This window comes from Alosa pseudoharengus, unplaced genomic scaffold (assembly GCF_046254945.1).
Source record: "Alosa pseudoharengus isolate Yale_2024_CS ecotype anadromous, Long Island Sound unplaced genomic scaffold, YU_APseudo_1.1 YU_APseudo_1.1_scf_6, whole genome shotgun sequence".
NCBI classification, from domain to species: domain Eukaryota; kingdom Metazoa; phylum Chordata; class Actinopteri; order Clupeiformes; family Clupeidae; genus Alosa; species Alosa pseudoharengus.
Window position 1 is genome coordinate 41,357,083 of NW_027468848.1, and position 13,399 is coordinate 41,370,481.

Below are 13,399 nucleotides of genomic sequence, written 5' to 3' on the forward strand. Positions count from 1 at the left end.
ATTGAGGCTTTGTCACAAGCCTTTAAAAAGAAGAGACATCCAAACCCAATCTTGCAGTACTCTGGGGAGACTTGGGCAAAAGTGCATAAGCAACTACATATATCTCAATATAAGCAAATGTATTCATCCATATGGAATAACCCCTCAATCAAAGTAGGAAAGGAACCTTTTGTATGGATCACTTGGCTAAATAAAAGCATCAATAGGATTAGTGACTTGTATGTTGATGGTCTGTTCCAGTCATTTGAAGAACTCAAACAAAAGTTTTATTTGACGGATAAAGCAGACTTCTGGAAGTATTTACAGCTCAGGAGCTGTGTAACAAGTCTTAAAATCTTACTTGATAATGACACAAATAAGCTGCTCTGTTATTTGAAGCTGCCAGAGCTTGTCCGTAATGCCTCTGCTTTTTATAAAATCATGGCAGATAGTTTGTATGGTCATTCTAATCACCTGAGGGTACTATGGGAGAGGGACTTGAACTCAAACATTGAGGAAGAGGCATGGGAAAAGGTGGTCTCCAACGCTGGGTGGCCGGTGAGGGATGCAATTAGCAAATTCACACATTATAAGGTTATTCACAGGTATTACTATACACCAGTCAAGCTTCATAAAATGGGATTAATGAGGGACAATCTATGTTGGAAGTGTATGAATGACACAGGCTCCTACCTTCATCTTTTGTGGGATTGCCCCCTGGTCTTTCCTTTTTGGAAACAAATCATTAAAACTATTGCAGATTGGTTAGACACACCATTGCCAGAGTCTCCTCAGCTGTGTCTACTTGGAGATAGGTCACTTTTGCCACCGGGTGTTTCTAAAGCGGAATCCGCTCTGACACTAGCAGGGTTTATCACTGCAGTACGAATCATTCTTAGACACTGGAAAAGCCAAGTCAGGCCTAGTTTTACAGAATGGCTGAAGCTAATGACAGACACAGCCTCATATGAAGATCTTATTGCAAGACTGAATGATGGTAGGGGTAAATTCTATCAGGTCTGGTCTCATTTCCTGCATTTTATTCAATTTGAACTGACTAGTGCCCCATAATTAATTCATATTATTATCAAGCTTAATTCTATTTCAGCCAAAACCCATCCCCCCCCTTTTTTTTTTCTTTTCTTTTTTTTTTTTTTTTAATTATTATTATTATTATTTTTCCTTTATGTGTTTTAATTGTGATTTCTTTCTTTGACTTTCTTGCCCAGATTGCTGTATAGTGTGTGCTTAGTGATGTTACATGTTGTTAAATGTGACGAGTATATTGTGTGTTTCTTACATGGGAAAACAATAAAAAACTTTGATTACAAAAAAAAAAAAAAAGATCTCAAAACACTTTATCTATTGTATATTTCTGTAACTTAGAATGCCATTTCTTCCATATTTCTCTTCCTTCACCACCTATTCCAATTAGCTCTCATCCCAATACATAGGGTGATACATCTTGGTTGTTTACATTTGGTGGCAGCAGTGGAACAGAGACGCTGCCAAAGAGGAGGAAAACAGGTTTAGACGTATTGGAGGCTACCGAGAGAAGACCTGGAGGAGATCAAGGGAAAGAGACAAAATCCAGGGCCTAAGCATCTGACAGATATCTTAAAGAAGGGTTTGACCTTGCCTCCACTCCTCAGGAGGAGTATGCACATCCAGCTAAATAAGTTCAGAAATGACTTTGAAGCAGAGAGGAGTGAACTGCAACAACAACTGGAGAGCCAGTCTATATCTCCACCTGTACCAAAGAGTACAGGTATATCTTCATTGTAGTTTTAAGGTGTGCAAGTTGTCATTATTGAGTATCAAGTAGTAGGGATGTAGTGGTAATAAAACATGAGGGCACATGGATGTTTCGGGGGGCTTGGTGGTATAGCTGAATACAAAAAATAGGCTTAAGAGGACTAGGCCACGTTAAATTATCCTCTCTAGGTTCACTTATAACTTGTGGTCATGTGTGCATACAGCTGCACGAAAAGATTCAGAAGGACCACTCTGACCCTTGATTAATAATTACACTGATCTGGTGGTGAACCGTTTTCCTACTTGATTTACTTGAATTCTTTCATTTGAGGAATAATTAAGATCTATTTAAGGATGCAAAATATTGTTTCATCGCCATTATCAGCAAAATCTCAGAAAATATCAAGACTTATATAGGAACGTCACATATTACTAACAGTCACGTACTGTATGTCCAACCTCTTAAAGAAACGCAAGCACCCACACCATTTAGTTCTAAATTAGCTAAATTTGGTAATTATGTACCAAAATTACATTTTACCGTGACTCGAAGAGCTGTAAACAGTGTTGTAAGGCTGCGTGTACAAATCCGCTTGGAGCTCCAGTGGAATTTTGATTTGCCGACGAGAATTCTCGGGCTAACCGTACATGTGCCTGAGAAAGGTTGGGAATAAGCACCCACCAGCCCAGCACTAACCTCCGAACGTGGTAAACAAAATCGGATATTTCAGGCAGTAAAAGCCCCGGTAAGAACCGAACTAGATTTTGTTCAAATCTACACACATATGGCTACTGAAAAATGTAAGGATCATTTAGCAAATGTTATTTTGAAGTATTAAAAAACATAATTGTTTTAAGAATTTTGAACGAAATGGTTGGTAATTAGCACGTTTACGATATATATCTAAGAGTTTCTGTGAGCTTGATGCTCAGTCAATTTATCCCTGAATAAAAAAAAAAATATTGAGTATATGCAGCCACCTATGTCCTAAATATCTTATTTTTTAAGAGCAGCTGTCTATTGTCATCTATCATCGTTACTCTCCATAAACAACACAACTATTTCTGATTCATTGATTTTCATTTGTAAAGTAAAATCACGTAGATGGCTTATACAGTACAAAACAATATGCTATTCTGAATGTGAATACTTACTCCACCAAATTTTGCCTTCATAATTATCTTTGTGTGTAGGCCTACTGTAAATTATTCCAGAAAACTGAAGAGCATTTAAATAAACAGCTAAAGTTGCTGAAATGTATGAACATACCAGATGAAGCAACAATAGGTCCGCATGCCCGTGCAAGTGCCCCCAGACTGCGAAGGATGCCCATTACCATACCCTTTTGTCTGGATGAACCTAGCAAAATAAAACTTACTTTGTCATTTACATCAATAGTTATGCGTCAGAGCAAGGGGAAACAAAAACAGACTTTTGACCCTGACAAAAAGAATGCATGAACACTGAAATCGGAAAGTGGTGATGCTGTCCATGGGGCAACTTTTTGAGCAATACTGTTTGTTAACCACATAACCAGGTTCATGTGTTATGATGGTAATGGAGTAATGGTCAATATCAATGGGAATGTGCCCAAACAACAATATTCAGGAACACTAGCTATAAATGACCATCACAAACTGCTGAAAATCAAATACCTAAGTTGTGCTTACCATGCTCGGAAACTTGTGCGGACAGACAAGGAACAGCAACCGCAGCAGCTGTTTTAGAGAAGAATGTGTCAGGTATGTCCATGAAAATAATTATAAAATTCACATACTAAACCGTACTTACCAAATGAGTAAAACATCAGTCCTGTGTACAGCAACAGCATATTCCAAGCAATCCCAATGATCAGAAAAGCTGGTATAAGTGATATGAGAGCCTACGGATGTATTGAAATGTTATATCATATTCATCATGCAAATTACTGTCAGATATTACAACATTTACAGTATAGCTATGAAATAATGTATTGATGATATTTGATATATGCTATACACTGTCGTTTAAGAAAGAGCAAAGAGTGGGTATAATTTCCATATAGCAGTGTACCAAACGAACTGTCCTGATCTGATGCCCTGGTTTGATCCTCCGGGCCCATCCACCCTGAATGAGTGCCATGGAAATACCAATGAAGAAGAACATCTTGCCCTGTTCCATGCTAGAAAAAACACAGCCTTCTCTTAGGTAACTTCAGATATGGGGTTACAAATTATGATGAAAATGTAATGAATTGCATATTGCCATGGTTTACATGAACTGAAGGACTGCATTTCCACTTTGCATATCCAGAATTGGCAACGCGGTTTATGCCGAACGTCAGAGGGTAACGTTGATTCTGACGCACAGATGGTAAAAATGACAGTAATTAAGCGTATATACAGTGCTTCTAAACATATTCACCCCCCTTGGATATTTCCCCTTTTATTGCTTTTAAAAATGGAATCTTGGTCAATTCAATTTGGCCTTTTTTCAATAATTTACAAAGAAAACTCTCTTTAATGTCAAAGTGAAAGCAGATTTCTACAAAGTTGTTGATTAACAATTTTTAAATAATTAACAATGTTAATTATTTAAAAATATATACTGCAAAATAGGTGATTGCATAAATATTCACCCCCTTCAAGTCAACATTCAGTAGATGCACCTTTGGCTGCAATTAAAACATGGAGTCTGTGTGGATTGCACATCTGGGTACTGGGTACATCTTGCTTGCACATCTGGGTACTGAAATTGTACTACATTTTTCTTTGCAAACTGCTCAAGTTTTGTCAGGTTACACAAGTATGGGGCGCTGACAGCCCTTTTCAAGTCCAGCCACAAATTCTCTATTGGATTACAGTCTTAAGGTTCACACCAAGAATGATAACTATAAAAATCATAACAATAATTGGATTGTATATTATGGTATTTATTTTCATTAGGCTATTGATTGAATTGACATTGTTGTTCATTATTGCTATTCTCCTTAATGTAGTCTTACCAACTTTTAAATTGTTTACTGTTAAATATCACTTTGTATTGTTATGTGTATGTCATTTTGGACAGAAGCAGAGAAAAACATACTGTTCTTGTTAATATGAATGACAAAATTCCCACATAAACTATAATAATAATGACATGAAGAACAATATCATAGGGGATCGCTTTCAGAGTGATTTTGAGAATGATAAAAAGGCTAACAGCCAATCACATTTTAGCCTTAACATTCATTAACACAAGGAGAGACTTTGCTTATCATTGGTCAGTGTGAAAGCTTTTATCGTTATGGTTATAGTTATCGTTATAGTTATTGTTCCTGGTGTGAACGGTCCTTTAGGCACATAAGAAAATCTTCATTGTTCTCTTTAAACCATTTCTGTATAATTTTCACTGTCTGCTTCAGGTCATTGTCTTGCTGGAAAATAAATATTTTTCTAGCAGACTGAATCAGATTGTCGTCAAGGATTTCCTTTGGATGAACTTCATTCGATATTTAATATGAGCTTCTCCACTCGCCAAAAAATGCTTTGACTGGTGAAGAACTTGGACAATAGTTGCTGTTGAGAGAAAGTGGAATAGAACATGTCCAATATTCCAATATGTGGTTTAATGTTCTGCATGATGTCCAATGTTCCAATATGTTCTGCATTTCTCATTAGTGGGTCACTTTGATACCAAAAGTATGATTCTATGTAATGACTGTATGATATCTGTACTGTCCCTGTGTATATCTGTGTGACTATGTATTTAGATAAGCGGGAATATTATGACTTTGCAGTGTTTCACTGTTCTGCATGGCTGCGTCAGTAGCCATCTGCTCCGGATTGCCAGGTTGTCACTAATCAGAGTCTGATTCAGTGTAGTTCACGTGAGATGGGATGACCAACGCCATCTCCCGTCAGCCTGGAAGGATACTTAAACCCAAACTATTTTATAAACTAAAATCAACCTCTGCTTTCTGATCTTACACATCACACTTCACCAAGATGGTGGCCATTTCAGTAGATTTACTCCCTAACATTGTTGTGGAAACACAATATGGAAACTAAATGCACACTTCCTGCAACTGCATTAGCCTACTTGAAAAGTTACTCCTCTAGTAAGTATTCACATGAAATAAAACAATAAAGCATTGAGACCATTCAACAAAGCACACTGGGTAATAACAAATTCAACACATGAACTTGTTGCTATGGACTCGTCTCTAGGCTTCTTCAGTCATTGTAAAGCTGCCGAAGCTGAACATTATCCAAAACTCAATTTCTCAGACGAGCGTCAATTTGGGAGCTTGCTACACTCCTTCCTTCTCAAATGACTTGAAAAGGCCGTTTGCACAATTTCACAAATAATCACAAGGACCGAAAAATACCTAACATGCCAACTTTTTCCGGGTTTATCATTGTACGTTTCCCTGCTGTCTTGCCGTTTTAATATTTTCCCGTAGAATATCCCATATTACTGTAATACTCATAACATTAGTCCTGCATTCTGGCCTGTCTCTGTGTTGTCCTGTTGGTACCCCTTGCCCTTCCAGTGAAACAGATGTATTCAAATCATCGTTTTGCTTGCTTGAATGCGAACTCAGAGTGATGTTAACCTAGGCCTATTTAAGTTAACGACGTGGTTGTCGTGAGAGCAAGATTCATTAGCGCTTGCGGTGTTCGGACCTGCACCTGCCAGGCTACTCAGCTAGACAAAGAATTCCCCCTGTATATTCACTCCAAGTTGGCCTACCATAACTTACCAACTACACTGTAGACCATAAACTGGCTATTTATATGACCAAATGTATTTGTTCAACTTTATGAAGCGGAATTACGCACTGCTACTTGGAACGTAGGCCTAACACATTTTTGTTGGCAGGAGAGAATGACAGCGATTAACAAATTGCACTTGTTGCAGGTTACCAATAAATACTATATTTTTTTGCAACCAACAAAAACAGAAAGGATGGAGACAGCAAAGCTAGAGATGGGCAGGAACAAGGTCAATTGGTAGAAATGCTTGTCAAAACGTTAGGAGCTGGATGTGTGGATGAATGAAGCACAAGTATGCTTTGTGTTAAGCATGCACACTGTTTAAAGTTAGGCTACACGGTAAACTACAAGTAAACCAAAGTTAAATTTAGCTTTTTTAGGGCTGGATGAAGTTGACCAAATGGATATAGGCTGTTAGGCGTGAATAAAGTAGGCTACTTTGTTGCTCCAACCCTTCCAACGTTAATGGGGACGAATGTTGACATTTTCCGTATTTTGCGTGAGAAACCCGGGAAATCTCCCTTATTTTCATTGTTCAATGTTGACAGAGCTATGGAAAGAAAGAGAACGTTATATGGTGACAGAAATCAACAATCAAACAAGCCACTTTGATTTTTTGCTGTTTTCATTAATACAAAAGATGGGTGACCCTCCCTCCTAGACAAAAAAAAGTTAGGTGACCCTCCTCTCAACAAAGAATAAAAAGACATGACCCTCCCCTATTTTCCTCCGGTGACCCCGTTTATAAATAACGAACGGTCCCTTAACATTACTTTGTAGAAATCTGCTTTCACTTTGCCATGAAAGAGTAAATGTATAAAAGTACACTGTAGGTGTATAGGCTATACTTAAAACGGTGATATCTATTTGGACTACCGATTAAGTTGGATACCCAAATCAGTAGGGATGGTTGTGATCAAACTTGTCTATTTTCATATGCTTTTGTCCAAAACAATAATTTAAAGATGATAAAACGGAATTTAAAATGCAGATTAACAGTATATACTGTAGATACTAGGGGTGTGAATCTCTCATGTTAAAGACGATACGATTCACATCTAGATACATGGGCACGATTCGATACAAGAAAAGATACATGTTCATAAAAAATGATTCAGTACGATTCGATGCGATTCAATGCAGTTGAAGAATGGAAAGCATTCTGAAAGATTTTTTATCATTGGCTTAAGGTGCACATTCATTTTATATTATCAATTATCATGGTCATGTCAATTAGGCAAAAGCAAATGTGTGAATATGATTATCTAAACTAAGGTTTGTATCATATGCTGTATTGAAATGAAAAAAAGAATAGTCTACATTTCAGTCAAACACAGCAGCCAAATACAACATAAAAATACATTTTTATAGACTTTATAGATTTTATAGAGTTATATCTGATTGTTTTCAAGGAGCTGTAGCCTTTTGTTGAGGTAAGACAATACCGAAATAAAATAAAACTGTGTTTAAGACAATCTTGGCCTTTTCTCATATAGCCTACAATAATAAAATAGGCCTATGAACTGGGCCTATTTTGTTCCAAGTCTGAGTGAATAGGCTATGAACAAAATAATAATAATTTGTGCATCGTTTTAGCAGCAAGGGCCAAATTATTCTTTAAGGAAATCCCTTCATCAAACGTAAGGCTACTCTACAGACTATCGTTGCCGTTTAGAAAATGCTATAGTACAGTAAGTGTTTAATTTCGCGCTGGATTTTGAAAAACAAAAGAGTAAAAACTGTCAAACAAACGACCGAGTGCGAGTTGTCACGTGCTTAAGTTGCAGTAGATGTATGGGTAATGAAGTCCTTTGACAACTTTGGGCAATGAATGTAGCCCAAAACGAACTGCATTACCCACAAATCCGTGCCACGTGTAGTTTCAAAACAGGAAGTGGGATGAACGCGCTGCTTGCAACGTAAATGAGAGTCTGAGTGAGCAGAAAAGATTGTGAACCGATTCGTAACAAGTAAATCGATATAACGACCGGTTCATTTCAGTTTTATTCCGATACGGGGCTTCACATATCGATGTAGCCGTATCTTACACGTTAAAAACGGATACCGATACGCCCCTAGTAGATACCTATTTGCTAATCGCTGAATCACTGTCAGAATCAATGTTATCGTTCAACAAGAGGATGTGATTAGATCTCTTTCTCTGAGATCATCTGAGAGTTTCTGATATTTGGTATAAACCTCACTGGAAAATGTATTTTCAAATTGCATGAAAATTTCACATTGAATTATCAACTACAAAATGACTTGCTTTTTGATTAGGCAGGCCAAATTATGTCCATATTGTACAAGTACAGGGTTGCTATCAAGTGATTTAAAGAACAAACTATTATGAATAAATAAGTATCAATTTATCAATAAATTTGAGTTCTTACCTGGAGAATCCAAAACGCTGGTGCGTTAAAAAACTCAGCGTGAATTCCAGTCCAGAGAACAGAAATAGGTATGTGAAGTACACCATGCCCAAAACTTTAAGGTTCTTCATTTCTGTTGAATACCAAACACAAGAAAAGTGTAAATCTATATACTGTATGTATCAGACAATAACAGTAATCCTCCAATTACCTCTTTTCAAAGGTCTGACTCAAGAATTGATACTCTTAAGACCTTTTCTCTGATAAGTTTTAAATGTCCACCAGGGTTCAAGCACATCTCTACATAGCCCCTAGCCCCTAACTATTACAATATTTGATAATATGTTGATCATTTTTAGACTGCAATATCCAATACAATATATTTTGTCTTACTCTGGACTGAGGATGAACCATCTGTCCTTGTAATGGCTGTGAAGTTGAAAAGTGCCACTGGGTTAAGAAGGTCTCCAGGCCCCTGAACCACTGAGTTAATGTCATTAACCTATGTCAAAGTAGAAAGCATTAATTCACAAACCTCACAATAATCTTTACAAAAATGAAATAGTTTGAATCTAGATTGGTAGATACTTCGGAAACTGAAAAGTGTGATAAAAATTCAGGTTGTGGAATGAATAATTACACAATCACCTCACTGAGAAACCTGGAGCTCATTAAATAATTTTATTTGAATTATAGAGTAAGACTTTGAATTTGCAATTGTCAGTTTGTGCTGCTTCACCCTCATGATCTGTAGCAATGTCAAAACCTCTGTCACTGTAGTCCTCAGTGACAATGAAATACAATGAACAGTGAAGTTATATTTAAATTAAAGTACAATTTAATCTAAATCTAATGGATTTATTAATTGAACATGCTACATTTGCATTCCATGGCATTTTCATTGTGAAGGAACCTTTTATTTCAACCTCATACAATTCCAACACCATTTACTTCAAGGGCCCTATTAGGACAGTCTAAAGCGCATGGAGTCTGCTTGTGAGACCGTATGGAACAGTCATTCCACTAAACCATGCTAACCATTACTAAAACCTAGCATAGTATAGCTTTCACGCATTTGCACTCGTCTATTATTTGAACTCATTGGCAAAGTGAAACTAACTTCACTGTGGTGTCAGTCAAAACAAAGACAAAACAGTTATACACAGTAAGTTACTTTCACTATTGACTGACAATGGATTACCATCGAAAACAGGAGTAGTTGCTTTTATCTCTTGACAGTGCATCTTCTGCTGTGCTCCATATGTGTGTCTCGCCTCTCCTCTAATCACTTTTGACCTTCATTACCAATTTGCAAATGATGGTGAATAACTACTCATCGTGAAATGTATTTCATTATATCTTTATTCTTATTATGTTTCCCATTGTAATTGTATAATTTGTAAAGTTTTGCACTGACGTACGCTGGTTCGCGTTCATGGATGATAGAAGGATGGTGCGTTGTGCACCCTCCAATATGACTGTTGACAATACGCTCTTAAAATGGAAATAAGCCCCAGGACTTTATTGTGTTATCCTGACTTTGTTTTTGTTTTTTTTTATGTATGGTGCAAAGCTGTATCATATTTTATAACGAAAAGGGTCGAATAAAATCAAAAATCAAAACCAAATAACATATAAACAACTCGCCATAGATTTCTGAACAGGTTTCTCTTGGTCAGTGGCGTAATGCGTTTTAGGTAGTGTACAATAGTGATTTTAGACAATGCGCTAGGCCACTCCCTAGGTTGTTAGTTACCACACCCCTGGGCACATTATTTAAAAAATAGACGAGCAAAATAAGAAAATAATTTGAGTTGAAAAACTTTGAGCCGGGTGGAAAACGAGTTTTACGCCATTTGCCAGGGTGCAAAATAGGGGCCTATGTGTGTTTCATTCGCCACTATTTACTTCAAGTGCATTTAATCTGACAGTTTTTTCTTTCAGGTCGCACATTCACCTATTCATCATATGCTCCACCCAGCTCTCATCCATTGGCACGATTATAAATGCTTGCCAATACGGTCATAGCCTAAGTGCAGCCTAATGTTTCCCTAATGAACGCAGGGAAAACACATCCAGTTGATGAACTACAACACTGTTAGAAGGCCTACTGTAGTCTGAACATCCCTTTTGCATGTTTGGAACACCACTCTAAGCTTCTTTTTTAGAAAGGGTAGCTTAGTCGTTGCTAAACCACCATGGTACGACACAGCTTTTGTTAAAATAACGACGTACTCACAACTGCAGAAAAGCATTATTGTTCGAAAATAGCAAGTTCTGTCGTTCAAAACACAGTCCAGTGTTAATTATGTCCTGCTATACGTTAAGGGCTAAAATTAGTCCTACACATTTACTAGAGTATCTATAGGGCTACATCATACATAGTAACTATTAAGAATGAACAAACTCAGAATGAATGTAAGAAAATGTTTCTGCCCTGCAAAGAGCACCTGAATGGGAGGTGCTGTGAAGCAACTGGGTACAGCGCCCATGCCATATTTGGGTCTGAGTGCCCGTGCCCACCGACCCAGGTAATAGACCCCTGTATGTCTTTATTTGAGCACTCAAGCTCTTGAGCTAGCTGACAGGCTAACCATTATGTAAACCCATTTATGATTAAGCAGCACTAAAGAAGATTTGCCCTTAAGGTCCCCCTACAGTTAAGAAGCACAATAATAAATGGACTAGATATGAGTCTTTTGCAACAAAGTCTGAACTCCCATACAATATAGAGGGAATGCACTGACAGCAGTCTGTAGAAAGAGATTTCCACATTCCTGTGGCATAGTAGCTCTCTTCCATTTAGATTTCGGAGCTGGTTTACCAGCGATAAGTCCTGCTCAGAGTGCAGCTGAAGTGTCGTTTACCTTAAGAGTTTATGTGCTATTGAAATGATTTTGGAAACGTTATTTTTAGGTAAAGAAATAAAAAACTCTTAAGGGGGCCTTTAACTGAAAGGCATATTACTCCTTATATTTTCCCCTATCGCTATTTTCGCCACAGTGACTCACTATCACATCTTAAGATACAAAGTGAACTTACAAGCAAGGCTGGACAGTTGGTAAGTGTTACTAAAAATAAATAGATTTTTTACATTATTTTAACCAAACTTGTTATATACTGTACATATACAATACCTTTAAAGCAACACAATGCTGTTATTTTACCGTCAAATAGCAGCTTCAAACTTATTATGATCATCACTGACTTACTGTACAATAAGGAAAATGGAAACTCATGTTGTTGCGGGAAGGTGCTGGGTACCCCTCTAGCACTTAAATGGGTACGCAGTACATTGAGGATTGACAAATAGAGGAATTCCAACATTATGTTACTTTAAAGGCTCAAGTGTTTGCATGTACTCTATTGACAAGCTTACCTCATTGTCTCTGTGTAAAGTTTCTGGTAACATGACAAAGATGAAAAACAGATCCGCCACAGAGAAAGCCATGGCTAATAAAGCTGGTCCCTGATAAAACTCCTCAACTTCTTTAGTCCTTTGTGCAAAATAGGCACCCAGTATTGGTCCCAGTGTGAATCCAAGGGAGAAGGCAACACCTATCATAGCCTAGTTAAAAAAAAATAAGATATTACAGTTATAGTTACAGTTAAGGTGTTTAAAAGATGGTTTTGTACAAATGATTTACAATAAGACAACAATAAGAAACTAGAGAATGTAATTCCTGGGAATTACGAGTGCATGAAAATGGTAAAATGGCTGCTGAATAAAATTAAATATTGTTTAAAATCTAATCCAAGTAAAAAGATTGAGGTCAGATAGAGAAAAAAGTTTGGTGGGGAGTTGTAGTTGATGACAACTGACAGTTGGAATAGTTGAACATTTAAAAAGTTGGATAGTTTAAATGGTTAAATTATTTAATAGAGAATTATTGTATTGAGGACTTATTTTGAAGTTGAAGTTGAGGACAGAGGGAACAGTTGGCGGGAGTTGTAGTTGATGACGACTGACAGTTGGAATGGCTGAACAGTTAAATAGTTGGAAAGTGAAAATGGTTAGGTTATTTAATAGGGAATTATTGTAGTGAGTACTTTTATTTTGAAACAGTTGTGGGCAGAGGAAACAGTTGGCAGGAGTCATACTGTAGTTGATGACAACTGACAGTTTGAAAGGCTGAACAATAGTTGGATAGTTAAAATGGTTAAATTATTTAAAATGGAATTATTGTAGTGAGGAGTTTTATTTTGAAACAGTTGTGGGCAGAGGAAACAGTTGACGGGAGTCAAAGTTGATGACAACTGACTGTTGCTAGAGTAGTAGAGTAGTATGGTGATTGCTATGCTGGTTGCTAGGTTTTAACTGTGAATGTGGTTGCTAGGCTGTTGCTAGGGTACTTGAAGTCGTTGCTAGGTTGTTGCTAGGGTGTCCATGGTGGCTACTATCAGAAATAAAGGAGTTACTACAGTGGTTTGCTAATATAATCATGTTGGTTGCTATGGAAACTGACATAGATGCTTAATTTCAATGGTTGCTAGGTAGGTGGTGGTTTAATATAGTACTGTAGGCTAGAGGCATAGTTGATGATAACTGACAG

General features: G+C 37.2%; 1 protein-coding gene across 3 annotated transcripts in view; it reads right to left on the reverse strand.

Moving 5' to 3' along the window:
- slc75a1 (solute carrier family 75 member 1) overlaps positions 1-13,399 on the reverse strand; it is a 72,181-nt gene that overhangs the window by 41,214 nt on the left and 17,568 nt on the right. For all 3 annotated transcript variants that reach the window (XM_076269738.1, XM_076269737.1, XM_076269736.1), the window contains exons 6-12: positions 12,226-12,414; positions 9,240-9,348; positions 8,868-8,979; positions 3,788-3,896; positions 3,527-3,617; positions 3,406-3,453; positions 3,005-3,094 (exon numbers count right to left, since the gene is read on the reverse strand). In XM_076269738.1, the coding sequence (XP_076125853.1) occupies positions 3,005-3,094; positions 3,406-3,453; positions 3,527-3,617; positions 3,788-3,896; positions 8,868-8,979; positions 9,240-9,348; positions 12,226-12,414 (748 nt within the window). The remainder of the gene's footprint in view (positions 1-3,004; positions 3,095-3,405; positions 3,454-3,526; positions 3,618-3,787; positions 3,897-8,867; positions 8,980-9,239; positions 9,349-12,225; positions 12,415-13,399) is intronic.